At 38.2% G+C, this 12,947-nt stretch overlaps 1 protein-coding gene across 3 annotated transcripts in view; it reads left to right on the top strand.

Annotated features, from left to right (window-relative positions):
* Positions 1 to 1,944, top strand: part of LOC124018449 (tubulin polymerization-promoting protein family member 3-like) — a 30,515-nt gene extending 28,571 nt beyond the window's left edge. For 2 of the 3 annotated variants that reach the window (XM_046333770.1, XM_046333772.1), the window contains exon 4: positions 318 to 1,944. In XM_046333770.1, coding sequence (XP_046189726.1) covers positions 318 to 509 — 192 coding nt within the window. In that variant the 3' untranslated portion in view covers positions 510 to 1,944. The remainder of the gene's footprint in view (positions 1 to 317) is intronic. The other variant, XM_046333771.1, reaches the window with a different exon arrangement.
* Positions 1,945 to 12,947: the final 11,003 nt, after the last annotated feature.

Raw genomic sequence — 12,947 nt, 5'->3', positions numbered from 1 at the left:
GGGACCTTCTTTAGGGAGAGGTTCTACCTATCCACCTCCAGCTGTGTCCTCCTGTGTAAAACATTCAGATTCTAGGGACCTTCTTTAGGGTTCTACCTATCCACCTCCAGCTGTATCCTCCTGTGTATAACATTCAGATTCTAGAACCTTCAGAACTGTTGTGATCCCAACGCTGGAGGACAGCGGGAACTTCCTCAGTTTGTCAAGAAAACCTACAGTAGCAGTGTATCATTAAAAAACAGAACTGTATTGGTTTAGCTCACCAACATGACATCATGGTTTCTGATACTGTCGTCCCCCACCCCCCTCCCCCACAGAAAATGGCGAAGACAGCCGCAGTGGACAGACTGACGGACACCACCAAGTACACAGGCTCCCACAAAGAGCGCTTCGACGAGAGCGGGAAGGGGAGGGGTAAGGGCGGGCGGGAGGAACTGGTGGAGGAAACGGGATACGTCGGCTCCTACAAGAACGCCGGAACCTACGAGGAGAAAACCAAGGCTAAGTAGACCACCGGGCCAGGCGGTGTGGTCAACAGGCCCAGTAGACCACCGGGCCAGGCGGGGTGGTCAACAGGCCCAGTAGACCACCGGGCCAGGCGGTGTGGTCCACAGGTCCAGTAGACCACCGGACCAGGCGGTGTGGTCAACAGGACCAGTAGACCACCGGGCCAGGCGGGGTGGTCAACAGGCCCAGTAGACCACCGGGCCAGGCGGGGTGGTCAACAGGCCCAGTAGACCACCGGGCCAGGCGGGGTGGTCAACAGGTCCAGTAGACCACCGGGCCAGGCGGTGTGGTCAACAGGCCCAGTAGACCACCGGGCCAGACGGTGTGGTCAACAGGCCCAGTAGACCACCGGGCCAGGCGGTGTGGTCAACAGGCCCAGTAGACCACCGGGCCAGGCGGTGTGGTCAACAGGCCCAGTAGACCACCGGGCCAGACGGTGTGGTCAACAGGCCCAGTAGACCACCGGGCCAGGCGGTGTGGTCAACAGGCCCAGTACACCACCGGGCCAGGCAGTGTGGTCAACAGGTCTAGTAGACCACCGGGCCAGGCGGTGTGGTCAACAGGCCCAGTAGACCACCGGGCCAGGCAGTGTGGTCAACAGGTCTAGTAGACCACCGGGCCAGGCGGTGTGGTCAACAGGCCCAGTAGACCACCGGGCCAGGCGGGGTGGTCAACAGGCCCACAACATGAGATGTATCCCAAATTACATCCTACTCTATATAGTCCACTACTTTGACCAGAGCGCTATGGGTCCTGGTCTAAAGTAGTGCACTATATAGGGAATAGGGTTCTATAGGGCTCTGGTCTAAAGTACTGCACTATATAGGGAATAGGGTTCTATAGGGCTCTGGTCTAAATTAGTGCACTATAGAGGGAATAGGGTTCTATAGGGCTCTGGTCTAAAGTAGTGCACTATAGAGGGAATAGAGTACCATTGGAGACGCTTCCAGGGTCACTATCCCCCCCCCCCCCTCTACAGTCGGGACCAAACCCTGAACCCAGAACTCGGACCCCTAACCACAGGCTTAACCCCCAGGCCCTTTCGACAGAGGCTGACCTCTCTTATCTTTGATATGTTCTGAGGGGGTGTGTGTGTGTTGTCATTGGGGATGATGAGAGAGAGAACATGCTTTTTACTCTTATTATAGCTATGAAGGTTGTGAGGTGATCTCCTTCAACAGAGATATGACCGATAGACAGGTCGTGAGGTGATCTCCTTAAACAGAGATATGACCGATAGACAGGTCGTGAGGTGATCTCCTTAAACAGAGATATGACCGATAGACAGGTCGTGAGGTGATCTCCTTCAACAGAGATATGACCGATAGACAGGTCGTGAGGTGATCACCTTAAACAGAGATATGACCGATAGACAGGTCGTGAGGTGATCTCCTTAAACAGAGATATGACCGATAGATAGGTCGTCGAGGTCATCTCCTTAAACAGAGATATGACCGATAGACAGGTAGTGAGGTGATCTCCTTCAACAGAGATATGACCGATAGACAGGTAGTGAGGTGATCTCCTTCAACAGAGATATGACCGATAGACAGGTCGTGAGGTGATCTCCTTAAACAGAGATATGACCGATAGACAGGTCGTGAGGTGATCTCCTTCAACAGAGATATGACCGATAGACAGGTCGTGAGGCGATCTCCTTAAACAGAGATATGACCGATAGACAGGTCGTGAGGTGATCTCCTTCAACAGAGATATGACCGATAGACAGGTCGTGAGGTCATCTCCGTAAACAGAGATATGACCGATAGACAGGTAGTGAGGCGATCTCCTTCAACAGAGAAATGTCTGATGTGTGTTTACAGATGACTAGATCAGAATGTTCTGTTCACTGTCAAACCTGGCCTGCCCTGAGACTGTTCATAGACCTGTGATATACCATACCTTCACCTTGCTTTGGTTTTAAATCTGCCCTGAGACTGTTACATTTACATTACATTTAAGTCATTTACCTGCCCTAAACCTTCACTAGCCTGTGTTTTAAATCTGCCCTGATGTTCTAGACCTGTGATATACCATACCAGACGCTCTTATCCAGAGCGACTTACAAATTGGTGCATTCACCTTATGACATCCAGTGGGACAGTCACTTAACAATAGTGCATCTAAAACTTAGGGGGGTGGGGTGAGAGGGATTACTTAACCTATCCTAGGTATTCCTTAAAGAGGTGGGGTTTCAGGTGTCTCCGGAAGGTGGTGATTGACTCCGCTGTCCTGGCGTCGTGAGGGAGTTTGTTCATAGACCTGTGATATACCATACCTTCACCTTGCTTTGGTTTTAAATCTGCCCTGAGACTGTTCATAGACCTGTGATATACCATACCTTCACCTTGCTTTGGTTTTAAATCTGCCCTGAGACTGTTCATAGACCTGTGATATACCATACCTTCACCTTGCTTTGGTTTTAAATCTGCCCTGAGACTGTTCATAGACCTGTGATATACCATACCTTCACCTTGCTTTGGTTTTAAATCTGCCCTGAGACTGTTCATAGACCTGTGATATACCATACCTTCACCTTCACCTTGCTTTGGTTTTAAATCTGCCCTGAGACTGTTCATAGACCTGTGATATACCTTCACCTTGCTTTGGTTTTAAATCTGCCCTGAGACTGTTCATAGACCTGTGATATACCATACCTTCACCTTGCTTTGGTTTTAAATCTGCCCTGAGACTGTTCATAGACCTGTGATATACCATACCTTCACCTTGCTTTGGTTTTAAATCTGCCCTGAGACTGTTCATAGACCTGTGATATACCATACCTTCACCTTGCTTTGGTTTTAAATCTGCCCTGAGACTGTTCATAGACCTGTGATATACCTTCACCTTGCTTTGGTTTTAACATGTGGAGTTGCACTGTGAAAGAGTTGCTCTGGAATTGAATGAAACGTCCATTGTTAAGGAAACCGTCAGCATCAAGACCGTGATTTAGACGAAACACATACTGGTCAAATAATCTGACATGGTGCCGCGTTTCCATCGGCTTCAAACCATGAATGTCTCTCTTTGAATCGAGTTCACTTACTTACCGTATATTTCATCTTTCTTACAGTATATTTTGGGGCGGCAGCGTAGCCTAGTGGTTAGAGCGTTGGACTAGTAACCGGAAGGTTGCGAGTTCAAACCCCCGAGCTGACAAGGTACAAATCTGTCGTTCTGCCCCTGAACAGGCAGTTAACCCACTGTTCCCAGGCCGTCATTGAAAATAAGAATGTGTTCTTAACTGACTTGCCTCGTTAAATAAAGGTTAAAAAAAAATATTAAAAAAATATTGCATCTTTCTTACAGTATATTTCATCTCTCAAACTCAATAGTTTCAGGGTTTCGTCTTTAAGACTATCGTTTTAGAACTAGCTAGCTTTTTATTCCGAGACTATTTCTTTAAACGTTCGTTGCTTTTAAAAAAAAACATTTATTTTCTCTGTTTTGGTTCTTTATGATTTGTTTGTTTGTTTTAGTGTTGTAGAAACTGGACAACGGCTGCATTGAAGGGGAATATGTTGAATTAAAAGTGTTTGTTGAATTAAAGTGTTTGTCTTTAGTTTGTGGTTTCTTTGATTCTGATTCTGAGTGATATTTACAAACGTCATTAACTCAGTGAGCGAATCATCATTTACCAAACCAGGAAGTGACCAATGGCATGTCCTTTAGCCACAGGCTTTCTCATGTTTAAAAAATATTGTATTCCCCTAATAAACAGGTAACTAGCCTGTGTTAAACTGTATTCTAATAAACAGGTAACTAGCCTGTGTTAAACTGTATTCTAATAAACAGGTAACTAGCCTGTGTTAAACTGTATTCCCCTAATAAACAGGTAACTAGCCTGTGTTAAACTGTATTCTAATAAACAGGTAACTAGCCTGTGTTAAACTGTATTCCCCTAATAAACAGGTAACTAGCCTGTGTTAAACTGTATTCTCCTAATAAACAGGTAACTAGCCTGTGTTAAACTGTATTCCCCTAATAAACAGGTAACTAGCCTGTGTTAAACTGTATTCCCCTAATAAACAGGTAACTAGCCTGTGTTAAACTGTATTCTAATAAACAGGTAACTAGCCTGTGTTAAACTGTATTCTAATAAACAGGTAACTAGCCTGTGTTAAACTGTATTCTAATAAACAGGTAACTAGCCTGTGTTAAACTGTATTCTAATAAACAGGTAACTAGCCTGTGTTAAACTGTATTCTAATAAACAGGTAACTAATAAACAGGTAACTAGCCTGTGTTAAACTGTATTCCCTAATAAACAGGTAACTAGCCTGTGTTAAACTGTATTCTAATAAACAGGTAACTAGCCTGTGTTAAACTGTATTCTAATAAACAGGTAACTAGCCTGTGTTAAACTGTATTCTAATAAACAGGTAACTAGCCTGTGTTAAACTGTATTCTAATAAACAGGTAACTAGCCTGTGTTAAACTGTATTCCCTAATAAACAGGTAACTAGCCTGTGTTAAACTGTATTCCCCTAATAAACAGGTAACTAGCCTGTGTTAAACTGTATTCTAATAAACAGGTAACTAGCCTGTGTTAAACTGTATTCTAATAAACAGGTAACTAGCCTGTGTTAAACTGTATTCTAATAAACAGGTAACTAGCCTGTGTTAAACTGTATTCTAATAAACAGGTAACTAGCCTGTGTTAAACTGTATTCTAATAAACAGGTAACTAGCCTGTGTTAAACTGTATTCCCCTAATAAACAGGTAACTAGCCTGTGTTAAACTGTATTCTAATAAACAGGTAACTAGCCTGTGTTAAACTGTATTCCCCTAATAAACAGGTAACTAGCCTGTGTTAAACTGTATTCTAATAAACAGGTAACTAGCCTGTGTTAAACTGTATTCTAATAAACAGGTAACTAGCCTGTGTTAAACTGTATTCTAATAAACAGGTAACTAGCCTGTGTTAAACTGTATTCTAATAAACAGGTAACTAGCCTGTGTTAAACTGTATTCTAATAAACAGGTAACTAGCCTGTGTTAAACTGTATTCCCTAATAAACAGGTAACTAGCCTGTGTTAAACTGTGTTAAAACTGTATTCTAATAAACAGGTAACTAGCCTGTGTTAAACTGTATTCTAATAAACAGGTAACTAGCCTGTGTTAAACTGTATTCCCCTAATAAACAGGTAACTAGCCTGTGTTAAACTGTATTCCCCTAATAAACAGGTAACTAGCCTGTGTTAAACTGTATTCTAATAAACAGGTAACTAGCCTGTGTTAAACTGTATTCTAATAAACAGGTAACTAGCCTGTGTTAAACTGTATTCTAATAAACAGGTAACTAGCCTGTGTTAAACTGTATTCTAATAAACAGGTAACTAGCCTGTGTTAAACTGTATTCTAAAAATAAACAGGTAACTAGCCTGTGTTAAACTGTATTCTAATAAACAGGTAACTAGCCTGTGTTAAACTGTATTCTCCTAATAAACAGGTAACTAGCCTGTGTTAAACTGTATTCTAATAAACAGGTAACTAGCCTGTGTTAAACTGTATTCTAATAAACAGGTAACTAGCCTGTGTTAAACTGTATTCTAATAAACAGGTAACTAGCCTGTGTTAAACTGTATTCTAATAAACAGGTAACTAGCCTGTGTTAAACTGTATTCTAATAAACAGGTAACTAGCCTGTGTTAAACTGTATTCTAATAAACAGGTAACTAGCCTGTGTTAAACTGTATTCTAATAAACTAAAACAGGTAACTAGCCTGTGTTAAACTGTATTCTAATAAACAGGTAACTAGCCTGTGTTAAACTGTATTCTAATAAACAGGTAACTAGCCTGTGTTAAACTGTATTCTAATAAACAGGTAACTAGCCTGTGTTAAACTGTATTCTAATAAACAGGTAACTAGCCTGTGTTAAACTGTATTCTAATAAACAGGTAACTAGCCTGTGTTAAACTGTATTCTAATAAACAGGTAACTAGCCTGTGTTAAACTGTATTCTAATAAACAGGTAACTAGCCTGTGTTAAACTGTATTCTAATAAACAGGTAACTAGCCTGTGTTAAACTGTATTCTAATAAACAGGTAACTAGCCTGTGTTAAACTGTATTCTAATAAACAGGTAACTAGCCTGTGTTAAACTGTATTCTAATAAACAGGTAATAAAATAAACAGGTAACTAGCCTGTGTTAAACTGTATTCTAATAAACAGGTAACTAGCCTGTGTTAAACTGTATTCTAATAAACAGGTAACTAGCCTGTGTTAAACTGTATTCTAATAAACAGGTAACTAGCCTGTGTTAAACTGTATTCCCTAATAAACAGGTAACTAGCCTGTGTTAAACTGTATTCTAATAAACAGGTAACTAGCCTGTGTTAAACTGTATTCTAATAAACAGGTAACTAGCCTGTGTTAAACTGTATTCTAATAAACAGGTAACTAGCCTGTGTTAAACTGTATTCTAATAAACAGGTAACTAGCCTGTGTTAAACTGTATTCTAATAAACAGGTAACTAGCCTGTGTTAAACTGTATTCTAATAAACAGGTAACTAGCCTGTGTTAAACTGTATTCCCCAGGTAATAAACAGGTAACTAGCCTGTGTTAAACTGTATTCCAGGTAACCCTGATAAACAGGTAACTAGCCTGTGTTAAACTGTATTCTAATAAACAGGTAACTGTGTTAAACTGCCTGTGTTAAACTGTATTCTCCTAATAAACAGGTAACTAGCCTGTGTTAAACTGTATTCTAATAAACAGGTAACTAGCCTGTGTTAAACTGTATTCTAATAAACAGGTAACTAGCCTGTGTTAAACTGTATTCTAATAAACAGGTAACTAGCCTGTGTTAAACTGTATTCTAATAAACAGGTAACTAGCCTGTGTTAAACTGTATTCTAATAAACAGGTAACTAGCCTGTGTTAAACTGTATTCCCCTAATAAACAGGTAACTAGCCTGTGTTAAACTGTATTCTAATAAACAGGTAACTAGCCTGTGTTAAACTGTATTCTAATAAACAGGTAACTAGCCTGTGTTAAACTGTATTCTAATAAACAGGTAACTAGCCTGTGTTAAACTGTATTCTAATAAACAGGTAACTAGCCTGTGTTAAACTGTATTCTAATAAACAGGTAACTAGCCTGTGTTAAACTGTATTCTAATAAACAGGTAACTAGCCTGTGTTAAACTGTATTCTAATAAACAGGTAACTAAACAGGTAACTAGCCTGTGTTAAACTGTATTCTAATAAACAGGTAACTAGCCTGTGTTAAACTGTATTCCCTAGCCTAATAAAAACAGGTAACTAGCCTGTGTTAAACTGTATTCTAATAAACAGGTAACTAGCCTGTGTTAAACTGTATTCCAGGTAACTAATAAACAGGTAACTAGCCTGTGTTAAACTGTATTCTAATAAACAGGTAACTAGCCTGTGTTAAACTGTATTCTAATAAACAGGTAACTAGCCTGTGTTAAACTGTATTCTCCTAATAAACAGGTAACTAGCCTGTGTTAAACTGTATTCTAATAAACAGGTAACTAGCCTGTGTTAAACTGTATTCTAATAAACAGGTAACTAGCCTGTGTTAAACTGTATTCTAATAAACAGGTAACTAGCCTGTGTTAAACTGTATTCTAATAAACAGGTAACTAGCCTGTGTTAAACTGTATTCTAATAAACAGGTAACTAGCCTGTGTTAAACTGTATTCCCTAGCCTAATAAACAGGTAACTAGCCTGTGTTAAACTGTATTCTAATAAACAGGTAACTAGCCTGTGTTAAACTGTATTCTAATAAACAGGTAACTAGCCTGTGTTAAACTGTATTCTAATAAACAGGTAACTAGCCTGTGTTAAACTGTATTCTAATAAACAGGTAACTAGCCTGTGTTAAACTGTATTCTAATAAACAGGTAACTAGCCTGTGTTAAACTGTATTCTAATAAACAGGTAACTAGCCTGTGTTAAACTGTATTCTAATAAACAGGTAACTAGCCTGTGTTAAACTGTATTCTAATAAACAAACTGTATTCTAATAAACAGGTAACTAGCCTGTGTTAAACTGTATTCTAAATAAACAGGTAACTAGCCTGTGTTAAACTGTATTCTAATAAACAGGTAACTAGCCTGTGTTAAACTGTATTCTAATAAACAGGTAACTAGCCTGTGTTAAACTGTATTCCCTAATAAACAGGTAACTAGCCTGTGTTAAACTGTATTCTAATAAACAGGTAACTAGCCTGTGTTAAACTGTATTCTAATAAACAGGTAACTAGCCTGTGTTAAACTGTATTCTAATAAACAGGTAACTAGCCTGTGTTAAACTGTATTCTAATAAACAGGTAACTAGCCTGTGTTAAACTGTATTCCCCTAATAAACAGGTAACTAGCCTGTGTTAAACTGTATTCTAATAAACAGGTAACTAGCCTGTGTTAAACTGTATTCTAATAAACAGGTAACTAGCCTGTGTTAAACTGTATTCTCCTAATAAACAGGTAACTAGCCTGTGTTAAACTGTATTCTAATAAACAGGTAACTAGCCTGTGTTAAACTGTATTCTAATAAACAGGTAACTAGCCTGTGTTAAACTGTATTCTAATAAACAGGTAACTAGCCTGTGTTAAACTGTATTCTAATAAACAGGTAACTAGCCTGTGTTAAACTGTATTCTAATAAACAGGTAACTAGCCTGTGTTAAACTGTATTCTCCTAATAAACAGGTAACTAGCCTGTGTTAAACTGTATTCTAATAAACAGGTAACTAGCCTGTGTTAAACTGTATTCCCTAACTAAAACTGTAAACAGGTAACTAGCCTGTGTTAAACTGTATTCTAATAAACAGGTAACTAGCCTGTGTTAAACTGTATTCTAATAAACAGGTAACTAGCCTGTGTTAAACTGTATTCTAATAAACAGGTAACTAGCCTGTGTTAAACTGTATTCTCCTAATAAACAGGTAACTAGCCTGTGTTAAACTGTATTCCCCTAATAAACAGGTAACTAGCCTGTGTTAAACTGTATTCTCCTAATAAACAGGTAACTAGCCTGTGTTAAACTGTATTCTAATAAACAGGTAACTAGCCTGTGTTAAACTGTATTCTAATAAACAGGTAACTAGCCTGTGTTAAACTGTATTCTAATAAACAGGTAACTAGCCTGTGTTAAACTGTATTCTAATAAACAGGTAACTAGCCTGTGTTAAACTGTATTCTAATAAACAGGTAACTAGCCTGTGTTAAACTGTATTCTAATAAACAGGTAACTAGCCTGTGTTAAACTGTATTCCCCTAATAAACAGGTAACTAGCCTGTGTTAAACTGTATTCTAATAAACAGGTAACTAGCCTGTGTTAAACTGTATTCTAATAAACAGGTAACTAGCCTGTGTTAAACTGTATTCTAATAAACAGGTAACTAGCCTGTGTTAAACTGTATTCTAATAAACAGGTAACTAGCCTGTGTTAAACTGTATTCTAATAAACAGGTAACTAGCCTGTGTTAAACTGTATTCTAATAAACAGGTAACTAGCCTGTGTTAAACTGTATTCCCCTAATAAACAGGTAACTAGCCTGTGTTAAACTGTATTCTAATAAACAGGTAACTAGCCTGTGTTAAACTGTATTCCCTAATAAACAGGTAACTAGCCTGTGTTAAACTGTATTCCCTAATAAACAGGTAACTAGCCTGTGTTAAACTGTATTCTAATAAACAGGTAACTAGCCTGTGTTAAACTGTATTCCCTAATAAACAGGTAACTAGCCTGTGTTAAACTGTATTCCCTAATAAACAGGTAACTAGCCTGTGTTAAACTGTATTCTAATAAACAGGTAACTAGCCTGTGTTAAACTGTATTCTAATAAACAGGTAACTAGCCTGTGTTAAACTGTATTCCCTAATAAACAGGTAACTAGCCTGTGTTAAACTGTATTCCCTAGCCTAATAAACAGGTAACTAGCCTGTGTTAAACTGTATTCTAATAAACAGGTAACTAGCCTGTGTTAAACTGTATTCTAATAAACAGGTAACTAGCCTGTGTTAAACTGTATTCCCCTAATAAACAGGTAACTAGCCTGTGTTAAACTGTATTCTAATAAACAGGTAACTAGCCTGTGTTAAACTGTATTCCCCTAATAAACAGGTAACTAGCCTGTGTTAAACTGTATTCCCCTAATAAACAGGTAACTAGCCTGTGTTAAACTGTATTCTAATAAACAGGTAACTAGCCTGTGTTAAACTGTATTCTAATAAACAGGTAACTAGCCTGTGTTAAACTGTATTCTAATAAACAGGTAACTAGCCTGTGTTAAACTGTATTCCCTAATAAACAGGTAACTAGCCTGTGTTAAACTGTATTCTAATAAACAGGTAACTAGCCTGTGTTAAACTGTATTCCCTAGCCTGTAATAAACAGGTAACTAGCCTGTGTTAAACTGTATTCCCCTAATAAACAGGTAACTAGCCTGTGTTAAACTGTATTCTAATAAACAGGTAACTAGCCTGTGTTAAACTGTATTCTAATAAACAGGTAACTAGCCTGTGTTAAACTGTATTCTAATAAACAGGTAACTAGCCTGTGTTAAACTGTATTCTAATAAACAGGTAACTAGCCTGTGTTAAACTGTATTCTAATAAACAGGTAACTAGCCTGTGTTAAACTGTATTCCCTAATAAACAGGTAACTAGCCTGTGTTAAACTGTATTCTAATAAACAGGTAACTAGCCTGTGTTAAACTGTATTCTAATAAACAGGTAACTAGCCTGTGTTTAACTGTATTCCCCTAATAAACAGGTAACTAGCCTGTGTTAAACTGTATTCTCCTAATAAACAGGTAACTAGCCTGTGTTAAACTGTATTCTCCTAATAAACAGGTAACTAGCCTGTGTTAAACTGTATTCTCCTAATAAACAGGTAACTAGCCTGTGTTAAACTGTATTCTCCTAATAAACAGGTAACTAGCCTGTGTTAAACTGTATTCTCCTAATAAACAGGTAACTAGCCTGTGTTAAACTGTATTCCCCTAATAAACAGGTAACTAGCCTGTGTTAAACTGTATTCTAATAAACAGGTAACTAGCCTGTGTTAAACTGTATTCCCCTAATAAACAGGTAACTAGCCTGTGTTAAACTGTATTCTAATAAACAGGTAACTAGCCTGTGTTAAACTGTATTCTCCTAATAAACAGGTAACTAGCCTGTGTTAAACTGTATTCCCCTAATAAACAGGTAACTAGCCTGTGTTAAACTGTATTCTAATAAACAGGTAACTAGCCTGTGTTAAACTGTATTCCCTAATAAACAGGTAACTAGCCTGTGTTAAACTGTATTCCCCTAATAAACAGGTAACTAGCCTGTGTTAAACTGTATTCTAATAAACAGGTAACTAGCCTGTGTTAAACTGTATTCTAATAAACAGGTAACTAGCCTGTGTTAAACTGTATTCTAATAAACAGGTAACTAGCCTGTGTTAAACTGTATTCTAATAAACAGGTAACTAGCCTGTGTTAAACTGTATTCTAATAAACAGGTAACTAGCCTGTGTTAAACTGTATTCCCCTAATAAACAGGTAACTAGCCTGTGTTAAACTGTATTCTAATAAACAGGTAACTAGCCTGTGTTAAACTGTATTCTAATAAACAGGTAACTAGCCTGTGTTAAACTGTATTCTAATAAACAGGTAACTAGCCTGTGTTAAACTGTATTCTAATAAACAGGTAACTAGCCTGTGTTAAACTGTATTCTAATAAACAGGTAACTAGCCTGTGTTAAACTGTATTCTAATAAACAGGTAACTAGCCTGTGTTAAACTGTATTCTAATAAACAGGTAACTAGCCTGTGTTAAACTGTATTCCCCAATAAACAGGTAACTAGCCTGTGTTAAACTGTATTCTAATAAACAGGTAACTAGCCTGTGTTAAACTGTATTCTAATAAACAGGTAACTAGCCTGTGTTAAACTGTATTCTCCTAATAAACAGGTAACTAGCCTGTGTTAAACTGTATTCTCCTAATAAACAGGTAACTAGCCTGTGTTAAACTGTATTCTAATAAACAGGTAACTAGCCTGTGTTAAACTGTATTCTAATAAACAGGTAACTAGCCTGTGTTAAACTGTATTCTAATAAACAGGTAACTAGCCTGTGTTAAACTGTATTCTAATAAACAGGTAACTAGCCTGTGTTAAACTGTATTCTCCTAATAAACAGGTAACTAGCCTGTGTTAAACTGTATTCTCCTAATAAACAGGTAACTAGCCTGTGTTAAACTGTATTCTAATAAACAGGTAACTAGCCTGTGTTAAACTGTATTCTAATAAACAGGTAACTAGCCTGTGTTAAACTGTATTCTCCTAATAAACAGGTAACTAGCCTGTGTTAAACTGTATTCTCCTAATAAACAGGTAACTAGCCTGTGTTAAACTGTATTCCCCTAATAAACAGGTAACTAGCCTGTGTTAAACTGTATTCTCCTAATA

Source organism: Oncorhynchus gorbuscha, unplaced genomic scaffold (genome assembly GCF_021184085.1).
Source record: "Oncorhynchus gorbuscha isolate QuinsamMale2020 ecotype Even-year unplaced genomic scaffold, OgorEven_v1.0 Un_scaffold_522, whole genome shotgun sequence".
In the NCBI taxonomy this organism is placed as follows: domain Eukaryota; kingdom Metazoa; phylum Chordata; class Actinopteri; order Salmoniformes; family Salmonidae; genus Oncorhynchus; species Oncorhynchus gorbuscha.
This window is presented reverse-complemented; position numbering and strand designations above follow the sequence as displayed.